This window comes from Glandiceps talaboti, chromosome 19, assembly GCF_964340395.1.
Source record: "Glandiceps talaboti chromosome 19, keGlaTala1.1, whole genome shotgun sequence".
Taxonomy (NCBI): domain Eukaryota; kingdom Metazoa; phylum Hemichordata; class Enteropneusta; family Spengelidae; genus Glandiceps; species Glandiceps talaboti.
Window position 1 is genome coordinate 19,662,076 of NC_135567.1, and position 13,330 is coordinate 19,675,405.

At 36.2% G+C, this 13,330-nt stretch overlaps 1 protein-coding gene across 2 annotated transcripts in view; it reads left to right on the forward strand.

The window, feature by feature from the left end:
* Positions 1-2,907: 2,907 nt before the first annotated feature.
* LOC144449943 (uncharacterized) overlaps positions 2,908-13,330 on the forward strand; it is a 30,548-nt gene continuing 20,125 nt past the window's right edge. For both annotated transcript variants that reach the window (XM_078140499.1, XM_078140500.1), the window contains exons 1-9: positions 2,908-3,231; positions 5,403-5,946; positions 6,675-6,851; positions 8,221-8,297; positions 9,658-9,755; positions 10,395-10,510; positions 11,549-11,652; positions 12,197-12,319; positions 12,832-12,973. In XM_078140499.1, coding sequence (XP_077996625.1) covers positions 5,419-5,946; positions 6,675-6,851; positions 8,221-8,297; positions 9,658-9,755; positions 10,395-10,510; positions 11,549-11,652; positions 12,197-12,319; positions 12,832-12,973 — 1,365 coding nt within the window. In that variant the 5' untranslated portion in view covers positions 2,908-3,231; positions 5,403-5,418. The remainder of the gene's footprint in view (positions 3,232-5,402; positions 5,947-6,674; positions 6,852-8,220; positions 8,298-9,657; positions 9,756-10,394; positions 10,511-11,548; positions 11,653-12,196; positions 12,320-12,831; positions 12,974-13,330) is intronic.

Here is a 13,330-nt window from a genome sequence, read left to right on the forward strand (position 1 = left end):
TTCGAAAGTCTCTCAATAAAGCTGAAAGAAATTTGTTATTGTATTTTTAAAAAGCTAAAAACAAGGGTGAAACACAGGTCCAAAATAACATAATCAAAATGTTGCGATATCAATAAATTTGTTACAGAATGCAATCATATACTCGACAAACACAGTACATATTTCAGCTTTTTGCAAACTGTACAGAATGTCTTACCTGTTGTACAAGATGTTGAAATGGCAGGATACTCTTCGATATCCACTTTCTTGAAGCAGGCAGTGGTGGAATGGTTCAGAACGACTACAGAGCTACAGTTTATCAGCATAAACAAAAATCCCAGGGGGCTACTACCCCTATTTGGCCATATGCCGCTCTTTGGCGTACGTTTTCTAGCCCTTTTGTCTAAAATGGGTTTAAAATGGGGTCCATCTTACATTTCGATTTTGCTTGGTCTAAAAAGTCATTGTCCTTCAACAGAAAAAAAAGAAAAGAAAAGAAATCATAACTGTGTCATCAGTTGCACCCAAAACGATGCCTCCAGAAGGAAAAAATACCTAAGTGAAAAATACATTATGCGATCGACCATTCCTTAACATGGGACTACTATGTATTTTGGTCAGAAATTTATCTTTTAAAAATCTGTAATGGTCTGAAATGGAGTATTGGTTTTTGGTCAAAATGGGTCTAGAATAGGGCCTGAGGTTGGCAATATTGGCCACAAACTCCTACCAGAGCTGACCACTGGTACCGCCCCCGGGACAATACGTGTACCTAACTATTTTCAATCAATGCGTCTGTTTCATTTTGTCCTAAAAGGTAAAATGAATAGTGTGTACTAACATACAAAGGAGAACAATAAATCATATGTTGATACACAAAGTTGTTTGTTGTCACTACAATAATGGCATAGAAATGGTTGTAAAATGTTCAAAAAGTGCGATATTTGTCTACATCTGGGATCCATAGAATCATGGTATATACGTTTTTGTAATTCATACATACAGATGTTTTGCCTATGAATCGAATTGTTTTGTATATACACAAATCAAAAGACCAGTATGTAGGTGCTCAGATGAATTGGAGTACCAAACGGTTCTCAATACTGTTGCATCGATGGAATAACACATTTCCTTCTCACTGAAATGCCATTTCTGTTAATCCTGTCCACAAATTTAAAATTTATAAAGATAGCTACTCATATTATTTAAACTATTTTTTCTCAAATCCATAAGTCAAATCAAAATTCCTAAGTAAGGCCTACGAAAAAAATTTTGGGGGGGGGGGGTATTCGAGAGAAAAAATAATAAAATCGCGAAAATTGTGAAGTCTTGCAAGAAACAGAGGATGTGGAAACTGACATCAACTTAAAAAGACAATATAAAAGTATTCTTCCAATCTGTAATGGCTGTACATATGATGAAAAGAAACCAATAACATAGAGTCCATATGGAAAGGAATGGAAAACATAACTACCTGAACTAAGTCTAAATATATATATAAAAGAAATAAAAAAATCTATCTATCCCACCTATTCTAAAATTGAGTGTAATCGGAACCACACAATTTTTTGTTAGGCCTAATATTGGACTTTTGACTGATTCAATATGTACATTGCAAATATTATTTCAACAAATGGGTATTTCATATATGTTGTTTGTTTGTTTGTTTGTTTGTTTGTTTGTTTGTTTAGTATCTATTACTACTGCAGCAGTAGCGTGTCAGCACAAACAATACATACATGAGGTCACTATCTGTGGCATGGCTGGCTTTGAATCTGCAGGTTGCAGGTTCGAGCCCCATTGCTGCCGCCACAGGGGCGTCTAATATTTCATAGATTGTTGTTTTCCAGGTCTACAGACTAAATATAACAACCTTTTGACTATATATTCCTACCTGTACAGGGTAGTATACGTTGTAGTATAGAGATTGATACATTTGTAGCAGCAAGATTCGTATGATATTTTCCTAAGAAAACGGAAATCTAAGCAATAATACACGCCCCTGTGGCTGCCGCTGGGTAAGATTTGAACCACGATTGTGTCTAACTCAACCCAGTTGTATAATTGGTAGGATAGGGGTTGCAATGTGAATGCTTTAAATCATATACACTAATAGATGCTGTAGTCGATTGCTGCATCATCATCATCATCATCATCATCATCATCATCATCATCATCATCATCATCATCATCATCATCATCAACAACAACAACAACAACAACAACAACAACAACAACAACAACAAGGAAACAATAAGGGAGCTATTCTGACTGATAGGTCGCTTGTTTTCTTTCTTTATTCATTTTTTAAAATCGACCCATAGTTGCTATGAAAAAGTAATGAGAACCGAAAAAGGTACGGCCACCCTTACAATAAGAACAGTGACTTAAGTTTCAATTTTAGAACGATAGATCTATACGGACATCACGTGTCCCCACAGACAGACAGATAGATGGGCGGACGAACGAACGGACGGATAGACATATAGACAGACAGACACAGACAGACAGACACAGACAGACAGACAGACAGACAGACAGACAGACAGACAGACAGACAGACAGACAGACAAATAAATGAATAGTGCATATATCAATCAATATGAATTTAATATCGCCGAAAGTGTTAGTAACCCCCAGCTCGCTGCAATAACATATCGGTGTAGCGTTTGTTTGATTTTGAGTTTTTTCCCCTCTGTTTTATGCTTTTCGTTCCGTCTTTTAACCGGTTTGTTTTCCGGTTAAACGACGGAACGAAAACTGCTCAAACACAACAAAAACATACAAGGTAAAAATCAAAATAAACGCTAGCTACGTAACCACGTGTTGAATCCGTGATAAGTATACCCCGATTATACTCGCACTCAAGTTACAGTACAGACGTCATTCATGAATATTAATTAGTCAGCCATACACTTATCGCGCGAGATCAAAACACCCGAAGTGTTCCTGCCTGATCAGCGGAGCTGAGTATTCATTTTTGATACAATGATATCTCCCCTGACGATGATTGTGAGTAGTGGTGTAGACAACCAGTAACTCTATTAGCATGTTTTATCAAATACCGCCCAAATTTGTGTGATTTTAGCAATCTCAAACACCGGAAGAAGAGCGAGTGTGTGTCAGCTGTCCAAAATGGCGGTGTTGTGTCGGTAGCAACCGATTGAGATATCGACGCTAAAAACATACTGACATTTCCGTCAGTGAGATAAAGCTGTGAACAGAAAGAGGTGTCTCAGTGACGTCTGTAAGGTAAGGAAATGTCTTTTTTACTTCGAATTGTGAATTGTTTGTATTTTTTGTAAGGATAAACTGAAAGTAGGGCAGTGAACTTATCATAACACCTTTTCAATGCATTTACAGTTATATCGCTTTATGTGTTTATTCGCCGCCGCATGTCGTAACTTGTTGTTGTGTGTGTATTGTTACACCGGTTTTGTCATAACGTATATACATTTTTATGTCATCAACGACGGTCTGTGGTGTCTGCTTTTATTAATGAAGTCAGCTTTGTTTACATTGTTGTGCAATAGTATTAGGTGAGGTACATGGCGGTCGTGTCACACTTGTTTACATGTATCTCATTGTGGCCCTGGGTGTCTGGAAATGGCTGCGTGCTTATTGTGTGGCGATTATGGTACAGAATGACTTTGCACACAGAGAAGGAAGCCTGTCGATGCTTTGCCAAGATGTTTTACTCATGCACCATGTTTATTATTTTATTTGAGTACAGGTAACAACACCCTGGGGAGTTGTTAAAGGTACAAAACATAAAAGGAAAATAATAACAAAACTAATAAACTATCTAAAAGAAGCATTACATAACATAATAAAACTAATGAACTACAAAAGCTATTCAATGTAAAGAAAGAGAAAAATAATGTATGGTAATTAGACAGATTTATGGAGATGTATATTTTATTATGTATTACAATTATTTTGTAGATGGTGGTCTCTTTGTATATTGCTTAATTTGATATATTTGCCAAGTGCAATAATTAGATTTGTGTTGCTCATTTCTCGTGACCCATCATCACATATTTTACACACACTCAGCAGACAATTTCGAAATGCAAAATAAACAATTTAATACACACAAGCAGTACCGTGCAAATATTTCGCGGTGTGTGGGCTTACGCCACCCCTAGAAACCTGTGTTGTTTTACCCCTTTCATATATTATCGGCCAAGTATCTCAATATTATCGATGTTATTGTATTCTTAAGCATAATCAGGGGGGGGGGGGGGTCCAAGTCCAAGCTCAAAATTAGTCTGTGGAAAGGAAAGTATGAATGTCCGTCTTCTTACACTGGAGAATTTAGAGTTGTTAAAGTTGATGATTTCATCATCCTCTAAATGTTGGCCAATGTCAAAGGATATTCACCAATGCAATGCAAACTTGTGATTGGCTTTAAGTTTTACTCCTTATGGGATTGATGTATGATAAACAGAGATAGTAGACTATAATTTGCTATATAAACTTCAGTAATTGTACATGACTAGTGTAGGATGGATGTATGATAAACAGAGATATATTAGCTATATTAGCAATAATATAATATGTGCTATGATGTGATGTGATATATGATATATGTTTATTCAACATCATAAGAAAAAAAATAACATTAAAAACATACAATACACACACAGTGTGCAAAATTGTATTAGAGCTGGCGAAAGACTAGAAAATAGTTACTAATCAACTAATCTACAATGTAGTCTAACCACTCAAATCTCAGAAAACTAGGTAAAATATGAAAATAATTATGTGACCAGAGGTGAACAAATCATTTTGTGAACTGGTGGTTCCCAGACCAGTGCCATAAAAAATCCAGTGGTCCTGCTGAAAGAATTAGTTGTCCCAGGTCCTGCTAATGTGAAACATTAAATCTTACCTATGAATCTGTATACTGTAAACCTGCATATTTTCATGACTAGAAAATTTTGCAATTTTACAGTCTTCATGCAGTTCACAAAGATTAATTTTCACTAATAACCATACTGGTACATTGCATTATGCAGAAATATATATTTTCGCTACTACTTATTTTCGCGTTTTTGTTTTGTAGCGAAATTAGCGAAAATAAATCTTACGCGAACATTTCCAGGTTTACAGTATTAACATAGTTATTAACAGTAAGGTAAAATTTGTGTGGTCCACCCAAAAAAATCGCTAGTCCCGGACCTAGGACCAGTGGATTTGTTCACCCCTGGTGACTGCTGCAAAATATCAATAATGAAACATCCTGCATGATCAAATGATCAAATCTGAAAATGTGTGAAAAAATTACAAAGTTAAAATTGTTCAAGAAGAAACTCTTTATGCATGGAGATTACAAAATGCACAAGTTGGTATATTTTACAGGTTGTAGCATTTTGGATTTTGGCACGATACAAATCATTATTCTGTATTTTCTATTACAGGCTTCTAGATTTAAAGATGTCTGCACAAAATTCTTCCAAAAATGGCACTGAAAAGAGTACGAATAGTACGAGCGGAAATCGTCTTCAAAAACCAACAGAACGACAACGCCCTAGTACAGGAAAGGTCGGGCCGACAGGAAGACCTCCTCTTAATCGCAAGGAAAGTAAATCACTCTCCGATCTTCGGTCTGCGGAACTAGAAGAAGCAAAAGCAGCAGTAAAAATATCCGACAGACGAAAAGTTTTTGAGGTGAATGACGTTGCACAGATTGCAGAGGAGGACGGCGGGAGGCGAAAAAATGGAGACGAGGAAAAGAAACGACTTGTACTCCTCTCAACAAAAATGCGAAATTTCTCGCAAATAGCAAACGCTATTTTACCAAGTGTGGCAATTGTGCAATATAAACCAGAAAATGTTACATTAGACGGACTTCTGAGTCTAATTGCTTTGACGCTAGGAAATAAACGAGTCGATAGTATCGCTTGTGTAATGTATTCTGTACCAGGATCTATTACGATATGCAGTAATGGTGATAACAAAGAGGTATGTATAACCATGGAAACCCAGTGTGTATAGCCATGGCAACCAATATTTGTATTTAGGGTAGTCTGGATGCCAACGTGGTCGCTAAACCACGTCTGGTCAAAGTCCCTCAATCAACACAAAATGTTGTTCATCCAATCATCGAACCCCAACTGTTTGTATAGTAGCATCCTGAGCTGACAAATATACCATATTTAGACATTACTGTACCATATTTGGACATTACTGTACCATATTTGGACATTACTGTACCATATTTGGACATTACTGTACCATATTTGGACATTACTGTATCATATTTGGACATTACTGTACCATATTTGGACATTACATAACCGCCCCAATAAACACGAACTTTATGAGCGGCTGTGTTATTGGTTAGAATTGTGTGATTGATTAACAAAGCTAAAGACATGATGCTAATGGGTGAATTTTAAATTGCATCTCATGTATCTGAGGACTTCTAGAGTAACGACTTTGACTAGGCTGTGAGTGGAAGTGTAAATGGTATGATCCCATATAGGGAATGAACTATGGGTTACAAAACAGATCCTTTACAAGTAAAATCATGTTTTGTAGGATCAGAACTAAAATGGTTCAAACCTTTTATCCCTCAACTAAAAAGATATTTTTTTATCCTACATTGAACTATTTGTTGATCTCACTCGTATCTCAGATGGTTTGTTGATACTTTAAATTTTACTGGTATTTTCTTGTCCTGTTTGCAGGTAATTACTGCATCATCTATATCAGAACAGCAAAGTATGAAAGATTTTTTCTGTAACTTAGTGAAAAACTGCTTAAATAAAGACAATATCAACTCCAGAATAGACTTCTTAGCGTCCAATGCAGCTCAGAACCCAGAAGGAGTACACATAGCAACGGAGTTGGAAAGTTTGATAGGGGTGAGTATATCATATAACACAGAATTACATGTATATCACACAAAATTACATGTATATCACAGAATTACATGTATATCACACAAAATTACATGTATTTCACAGAATTACATGTATATCACACAAAATTACATGTATTTCACAGAATTACATGTATATCACACAAAATTACATGTATATCACAGAATTACATGTATATCACACAAAATTACATGTATATCACACAGAATTTGATGTATATCACAGAATTACATGTATATCACACAGAATTACATGTATATCACACAGAATTTGATGTATATCACAGAATTACATGTATATCACACAGAATTACATGTATATCACAGACAAAATCTACAGTATATCACATAGAATGTAATATATATCAGACAAAATCTACTGTATATCACATAGAATGTAATATATATCAGACAAAATCTACAGTATATCACATAGAATGTAATATATATCAGACAAAATCTACTGTATATCACATAGAATGTAATATATATCAGACAAAATCTACTGTATATCACATAGAATGTAATATATATCAGACAAAATCTACAGTATATCACATAGAATGTAATATATATCAGACAAAATCTACTGTATATCACATAGAATGTAATATATATCAGACAAAATCTACTGTATATCACATAGAATGTACTATATATCAGACAAAATCTACTGTATATCACATAGAATGTACTATATATCAGACAAAATCTACTGTATATCATAGAATGTAATATATATCAGACAAAATCTACTGTATATCACATAGAATGTACTATATATCAGACAAAATCTACTGTATATCATAGAATGTAATATATATCAGACAAAATCTACTGTATATCACATAGAATGTACTATATATCAGACAAAATCTACTGTATATCATAGAATGTAATATATATCAGACAAAATCTACTGTATATCATAGAATGTAATATATATCAGACAAAATCTACTGTATATCACATAGAATCTAATATATATCAGGCAAAATCTACTGTATATCATAGAATGTAATATATATCAGACAAAATCTACTGTATATCATAGAATGTAATATATATCAGACAAAATCTGTATATCACAGAATGTAATATATATCAGATAAAATCTACTGTATATCACATAGAATGTAATATATATCAGGCAAAATCTACTGTATATCACACAGAATGTAATATATATCAGACAAAATCTACTGTATATCACACAGAATGTAATATATATCAGACAAAATCTACTGTATATCACACAGAATGTAATATATATCAGACAAAATCTAGCATATATCACATGGGATAGAATGCTTATCATACATAACGTATATATATATTAAATCCCTTCCTAGGTGTCTGTTGGCATTTCTAAAGAAATCCTAGGTACTGATATACAAGTAACCAGAGTTGGTGACAGCAGTCAAATCAGGTAAGGTCAAAGGTCAAAGGGCAACAGTCAGAGGTCAATTGACAGTAGCACTTTAGAATTTAGAGTCAAATTAAGGTAAAATTATAATTTAAAAGTGTGTAATTTGGGGTCACCAGATTAAGGAATCACCGGGTTGAGGGGTCACCAGGTTGAGGGTTCACCAGGTTGAGGGGTCACCAGGTTAAGGGTTCACCAGGTTGAGGGTTCACCAGGTTGAGGGGTCACCAGGTTAAGGGTTCACCAGGTTGAGGGTTCACCAGGTTAAGGGTTCACCAGGTTGAGGGGTCACCAGGTTGAGGGTTCACCAGGTTAAGGGTTCACCAGGTTGAGGGGTCACCAGGTTGAGGGTTCACCAGGTTGAGGGGTCACCAGGTTGAGGGGTCACCAGGTTAAGGGTTCACCAGGTTGAGGGTTCACCAGGTTGAGGGTTCACCAGGTTGAGGGGTCACCAGGTTAAGGGGTCACCAGGTTGAGGGGTCACCAGGTTGAGGGGTCAGCACAAGTCATATAAGAATGATAGTCAGTGTTGGTAAGTAGTCAGACTCAAAAGGGCCAGGTCAAAGGTTAAATCAGGGTCAAAGAGTTGTGATGTGGGTCAAAGGTAAAGGTCAATGAACATATGTCATGTTTGCAAGGTAGTAGTTGGGGTCATTAGGCCAGCATTTAAGCTAGTGTAGGACTAGATATGGGTTTTGTGGATCTTGGTTGGTAGTATGGCATACAGGTCCTCCTAAAGTCAGGCTCTTCTGTCATACAACCTTGGTAGTACAGCTTACAGGCCCTCCTGAAGGCAGGCCCTCCTTCTGTACAACATTGGTCTGCAAAACCATATCAGTAAATATTAATATTGAACTGCAGTGCAGAAACAAGGCAGTCCTCTATGAATGCACAGATACAAGACTTAGTAGTCACTAACATATAAGGGATGATTACATAATGTCACACAAGCTCAATAAGCAAACTTAGTTCACTTAGGCCATAACCCCCTCCCCCTCCCCTAAAAGAACATTCACTAGTGCGACATCGACACGTTCATATATGGTATGGAAACCATGTTGTAAATCGTAGCAGCCACATTACTACAATCGATGCAATGTCAAAAACATGATGGTAAACAAATTAAAATACTACCAGAAACCCGACACTGTATCACATTAGTAGTAAATTTTTATCACCTTATCAACATCTCAGTGGTAAATACAAAAGCTGTTATCTTTGAAGGAGTGAACATTTTCAAAATTTGGTTAGAAATTTGATGCCAGACCCACTCCCCGCTTAAACGAACAAAGTTTGTTTATTGAGCTTTTGTGATATTGCGCAATTGTCCCTAACTGAGCAGATATATTGTGACTTTCCACAGCATTGGTGAGTTGTATTTCAAAGTTGAGAAACTGGAGAAGTGGAAGACAACACCCCAATCACTTGCTGGCTTTGAAAAGATTCGGACAGTAGGAAAAGGTAAATATAAGCACCTCTGTGATTGGTTAATAACTAATAGATCATTCCAGATACATACAGTAACCTATGATCATATTGAAATCTATAGAGGGCAGTGTCACTTCAGGAAATACAGGTAAATCATCGAGGGATCGCTGAACGACTGTGTATCATACACATTTTATGTTCCCTAAGAACAATTTAGATAGATAAGAAACAGGTTTCCCACAGACCACTCAATACAAATATAAACAACATCATCCAACCCCTACTGACACACAGACACACACACAACGTCCTTGGAACAAACAAGCTATTGAAAGTCATCACATTGCAGGCTCAGATGTTGACACATACATGTGTTATTGATTCAAAGTTACGAGTGATATGTGTGTACACATACAGTGCCTGCTTGTTGGCAGGAGTGTGGTGTTGTTTATATTTGTAATGAGTGGTCTGTGGGAAGCCTGTTTCTCATCTATCTAAATTGTTCTTGGGGAATGTAAAATGTGCATGAAGTCATTCGGCGATCCCTCGATGTGTTACCTGTCCAGACATTTTCATAGAATACAGGTGTTACTTGTGTTTTATACCATAAGAAGGAAGATGTCTCATTGGTCACTTTTTTTACTAATTAACATATTAATCTTTTGATTCCAGGTGCATATGGTGCAGCTGTATTATATCGTAAGAAAGATGACGACTCATTGGTCATTCTCAAAGAAATTAATATGCATGATCTGCAAGCAATTGAAAGACAAATGGCCTTGAATGAGGTGAGGAAATTATTCATGTAATAATTCGCGCAGCGGCTCAAAGACTAGTACACATCTGCATTCTATATACTATGTGATGTATTTTTGGTGGTTTTACCCAAGGATGCATTGTGGTACAATGACTATGCATGTGTGTTCAATATACTATGTGCATTCTCCACACAGAGGGCGCTATCTACAATATCGGTCACAAATGAAGCTATCCTTTGCGAGCTTATGGGCTTTGCCTATTTATGATATTATTGGGATCAGTCATATCACCTCAATATGATTTATCTATCTAACAAGACTTATACCATACACAAGCCATTCAGAACAAAAATATGGAATATATACATGTACTCTTGTCATTCTACGTCACGCCAATTCGTGTCTGTGTCACGACAATGCGTGTCTACGTCACGGGTTCTGCTGTGTTTGAAATACGAGTCAAAACGTTCAAAATTACCATACTTTCCCCAATATTTCTTTGATATTACTGGCACTGGTGTAATTATGTTATTTTCCAATATTTGTCTTCATTCAGCAAGAAAATACTCCTGACCAAAGTCTATCGACTCGTAGTGACAAAAGCCCCTTAGGTCACTCGTAGTGACAAAAACCCCTTAGGTCACTCATATTTTCCTAATGCTGAATGAAGAAAAATATTGGGGAATAACATCTAAATGATGATGATCTTTCTAAGGCTTTTATACTATGCACAAGCCAAGTTATTGTCTTTGAACAGAAAATATGGGTTGTATAACCTAGTTGTCATGACAACCAGTGTTTACATCAGATTCTGAGGTGCTCAAAATTGGAGTCAAAATGTTCCAAAATTTGTTGACAAAGGTTATCAGTTACTATGGCAACAGTTAAATAGTAGTTTTGTATTTCTAGGTGAATGTACTTGCAATGTTAGATCATCCAAACATCAGTTACTATGGCAACAGTTAAATAGTAGTTTTGTATTTCTAGGTGAATGTACTTGCAATGTTAGATCATCCTAACGTCATTAGTTACTATGGCAACAGTTAAATATTAGATTTGTATTTCTAGGTGAATGTACTTGCAATGTTAGATCATCCAAACATCATCAGCTACTATGATAGTTTTGAAGAGGATGGAACGTTAATGATAGAGATGGAATATGCAGATGGAGGGTAAGTGTCAAAGGTCAATGTTTAATCTAGGTCAAAGGTCACCATTTGATGAATGTCAAAAGTTACAGTTTCATTCATCTCAAGGTCACCATTTGACTTCTGTAACCACAAAATGTTTTGGTAACCAAGCTGTTGAGATAAACTAAATACTCTGGTAATTAAGAGCCTTTGGTTTTTTAAGATAGACACAAACTAAAACTATTGTCACAGCATATTGATACAACAGTGATAAGCTATTGAATGGTGGATGGGGTTATCGACTGTCTGAGTAGGGAATTCAAGTTTCATAAACTTGTAGGGTAGTGCTTTGAGACTTCCATCTTTAAACTACCTTGATCTCACAGGGTGATTAGAATTGCACAACAGAGGAACCACTATGACCAACTTGTGTAATCTACCACATTGGCCAACAATAGATTTAGTTTGCATCTATCTTTGAAAACCAAAGGCTTGGTTATCAGTGTTGTAGCAGTTGAGATAGCCATAAACATAACAGTTACTTAATCAATTTTACAAATAAGTTTTCTTTTACCTTAATTTTCAGTACTCTACATCAATGTTTGGCCAGCAAACAAGGCAAAGAACTTGAAGAGAGAGAAATATTAAACATGTTCCAACAAATGGTTGCCGCTATTAGACATATACATGAACACAATATACTACATAGGTGAGTTAGAGAGAGTTAGAGAGAGAGAGAGAGAGAGAGAGAGAGAGAGAGAGAGAGAGAGAGAGAGAGAGAGAGAGAGAGAGAGAGAGAGAGAGAGAGAGAGAGAGAGAGAGAGAGAGAGAGAGAGAGAGAGAGAGAGAGAGAGAGAGAGAGAGAGAGAGAGAGAGAGAGACAGAGACAGAGACAGAGACAGAGACAGACAGACAGACAGACAGACAGACAGACAGACAGACAGACAGACAGACAGGGGAGGGAGGGAGAGAAGGAGAGAGGGGAGGAGAGGGAGGAAGGAAGGGAGAGAGCAAGAGAGGGAGAGAGAAGGAGAGAGAAATAAAATGAAAAGAACTAACTAAGATCAGAATGTAGTGACAGAGATTTTGTGTGATTGGTAATGCTGGTGGTGATGTTGATGATTATGACGATGATGACAACGATGATGGGGACAATGACATTGATGTCACTAATAACGATAATTATTCCAGCTAACCTACCATTTCAAATTATCTTCTCAGAGACTTGAAGACAGCCAATATATTTCTGACAAAAGAAGGTATTGTTAAAGTTGGTGACTTTGGTATTTCTAAGATAATGACATCCAACAACAAAGGTGCCAACACAGTACTAGGAACACCATACTATATATCACCTGAAATAGTAAGTATACTACCCAAGTTGTACACATCCAAACTAAAATACAGGATTTATACCTTTGTATACACATCATACTATATATCACCTGAAATAGTAAGTATACTACCCAAGTTGTACACATCCAAACTAAAATACAGGATTTATACCTTTGTATACACATCATACTATATATCACCTGAAATAGTAAGTATACTACCCAAGTTGTACACATCCAAACTAAAATACAGGATTTATACCTTTATATACACACCATACTACATCTCACCTGAAATAGTAAGTATGGCAAGGAATACACTATACTACCCAAGTTGTACACATCCAAACTAAAATACAGGATTTATACCTTTGTATACACACCAT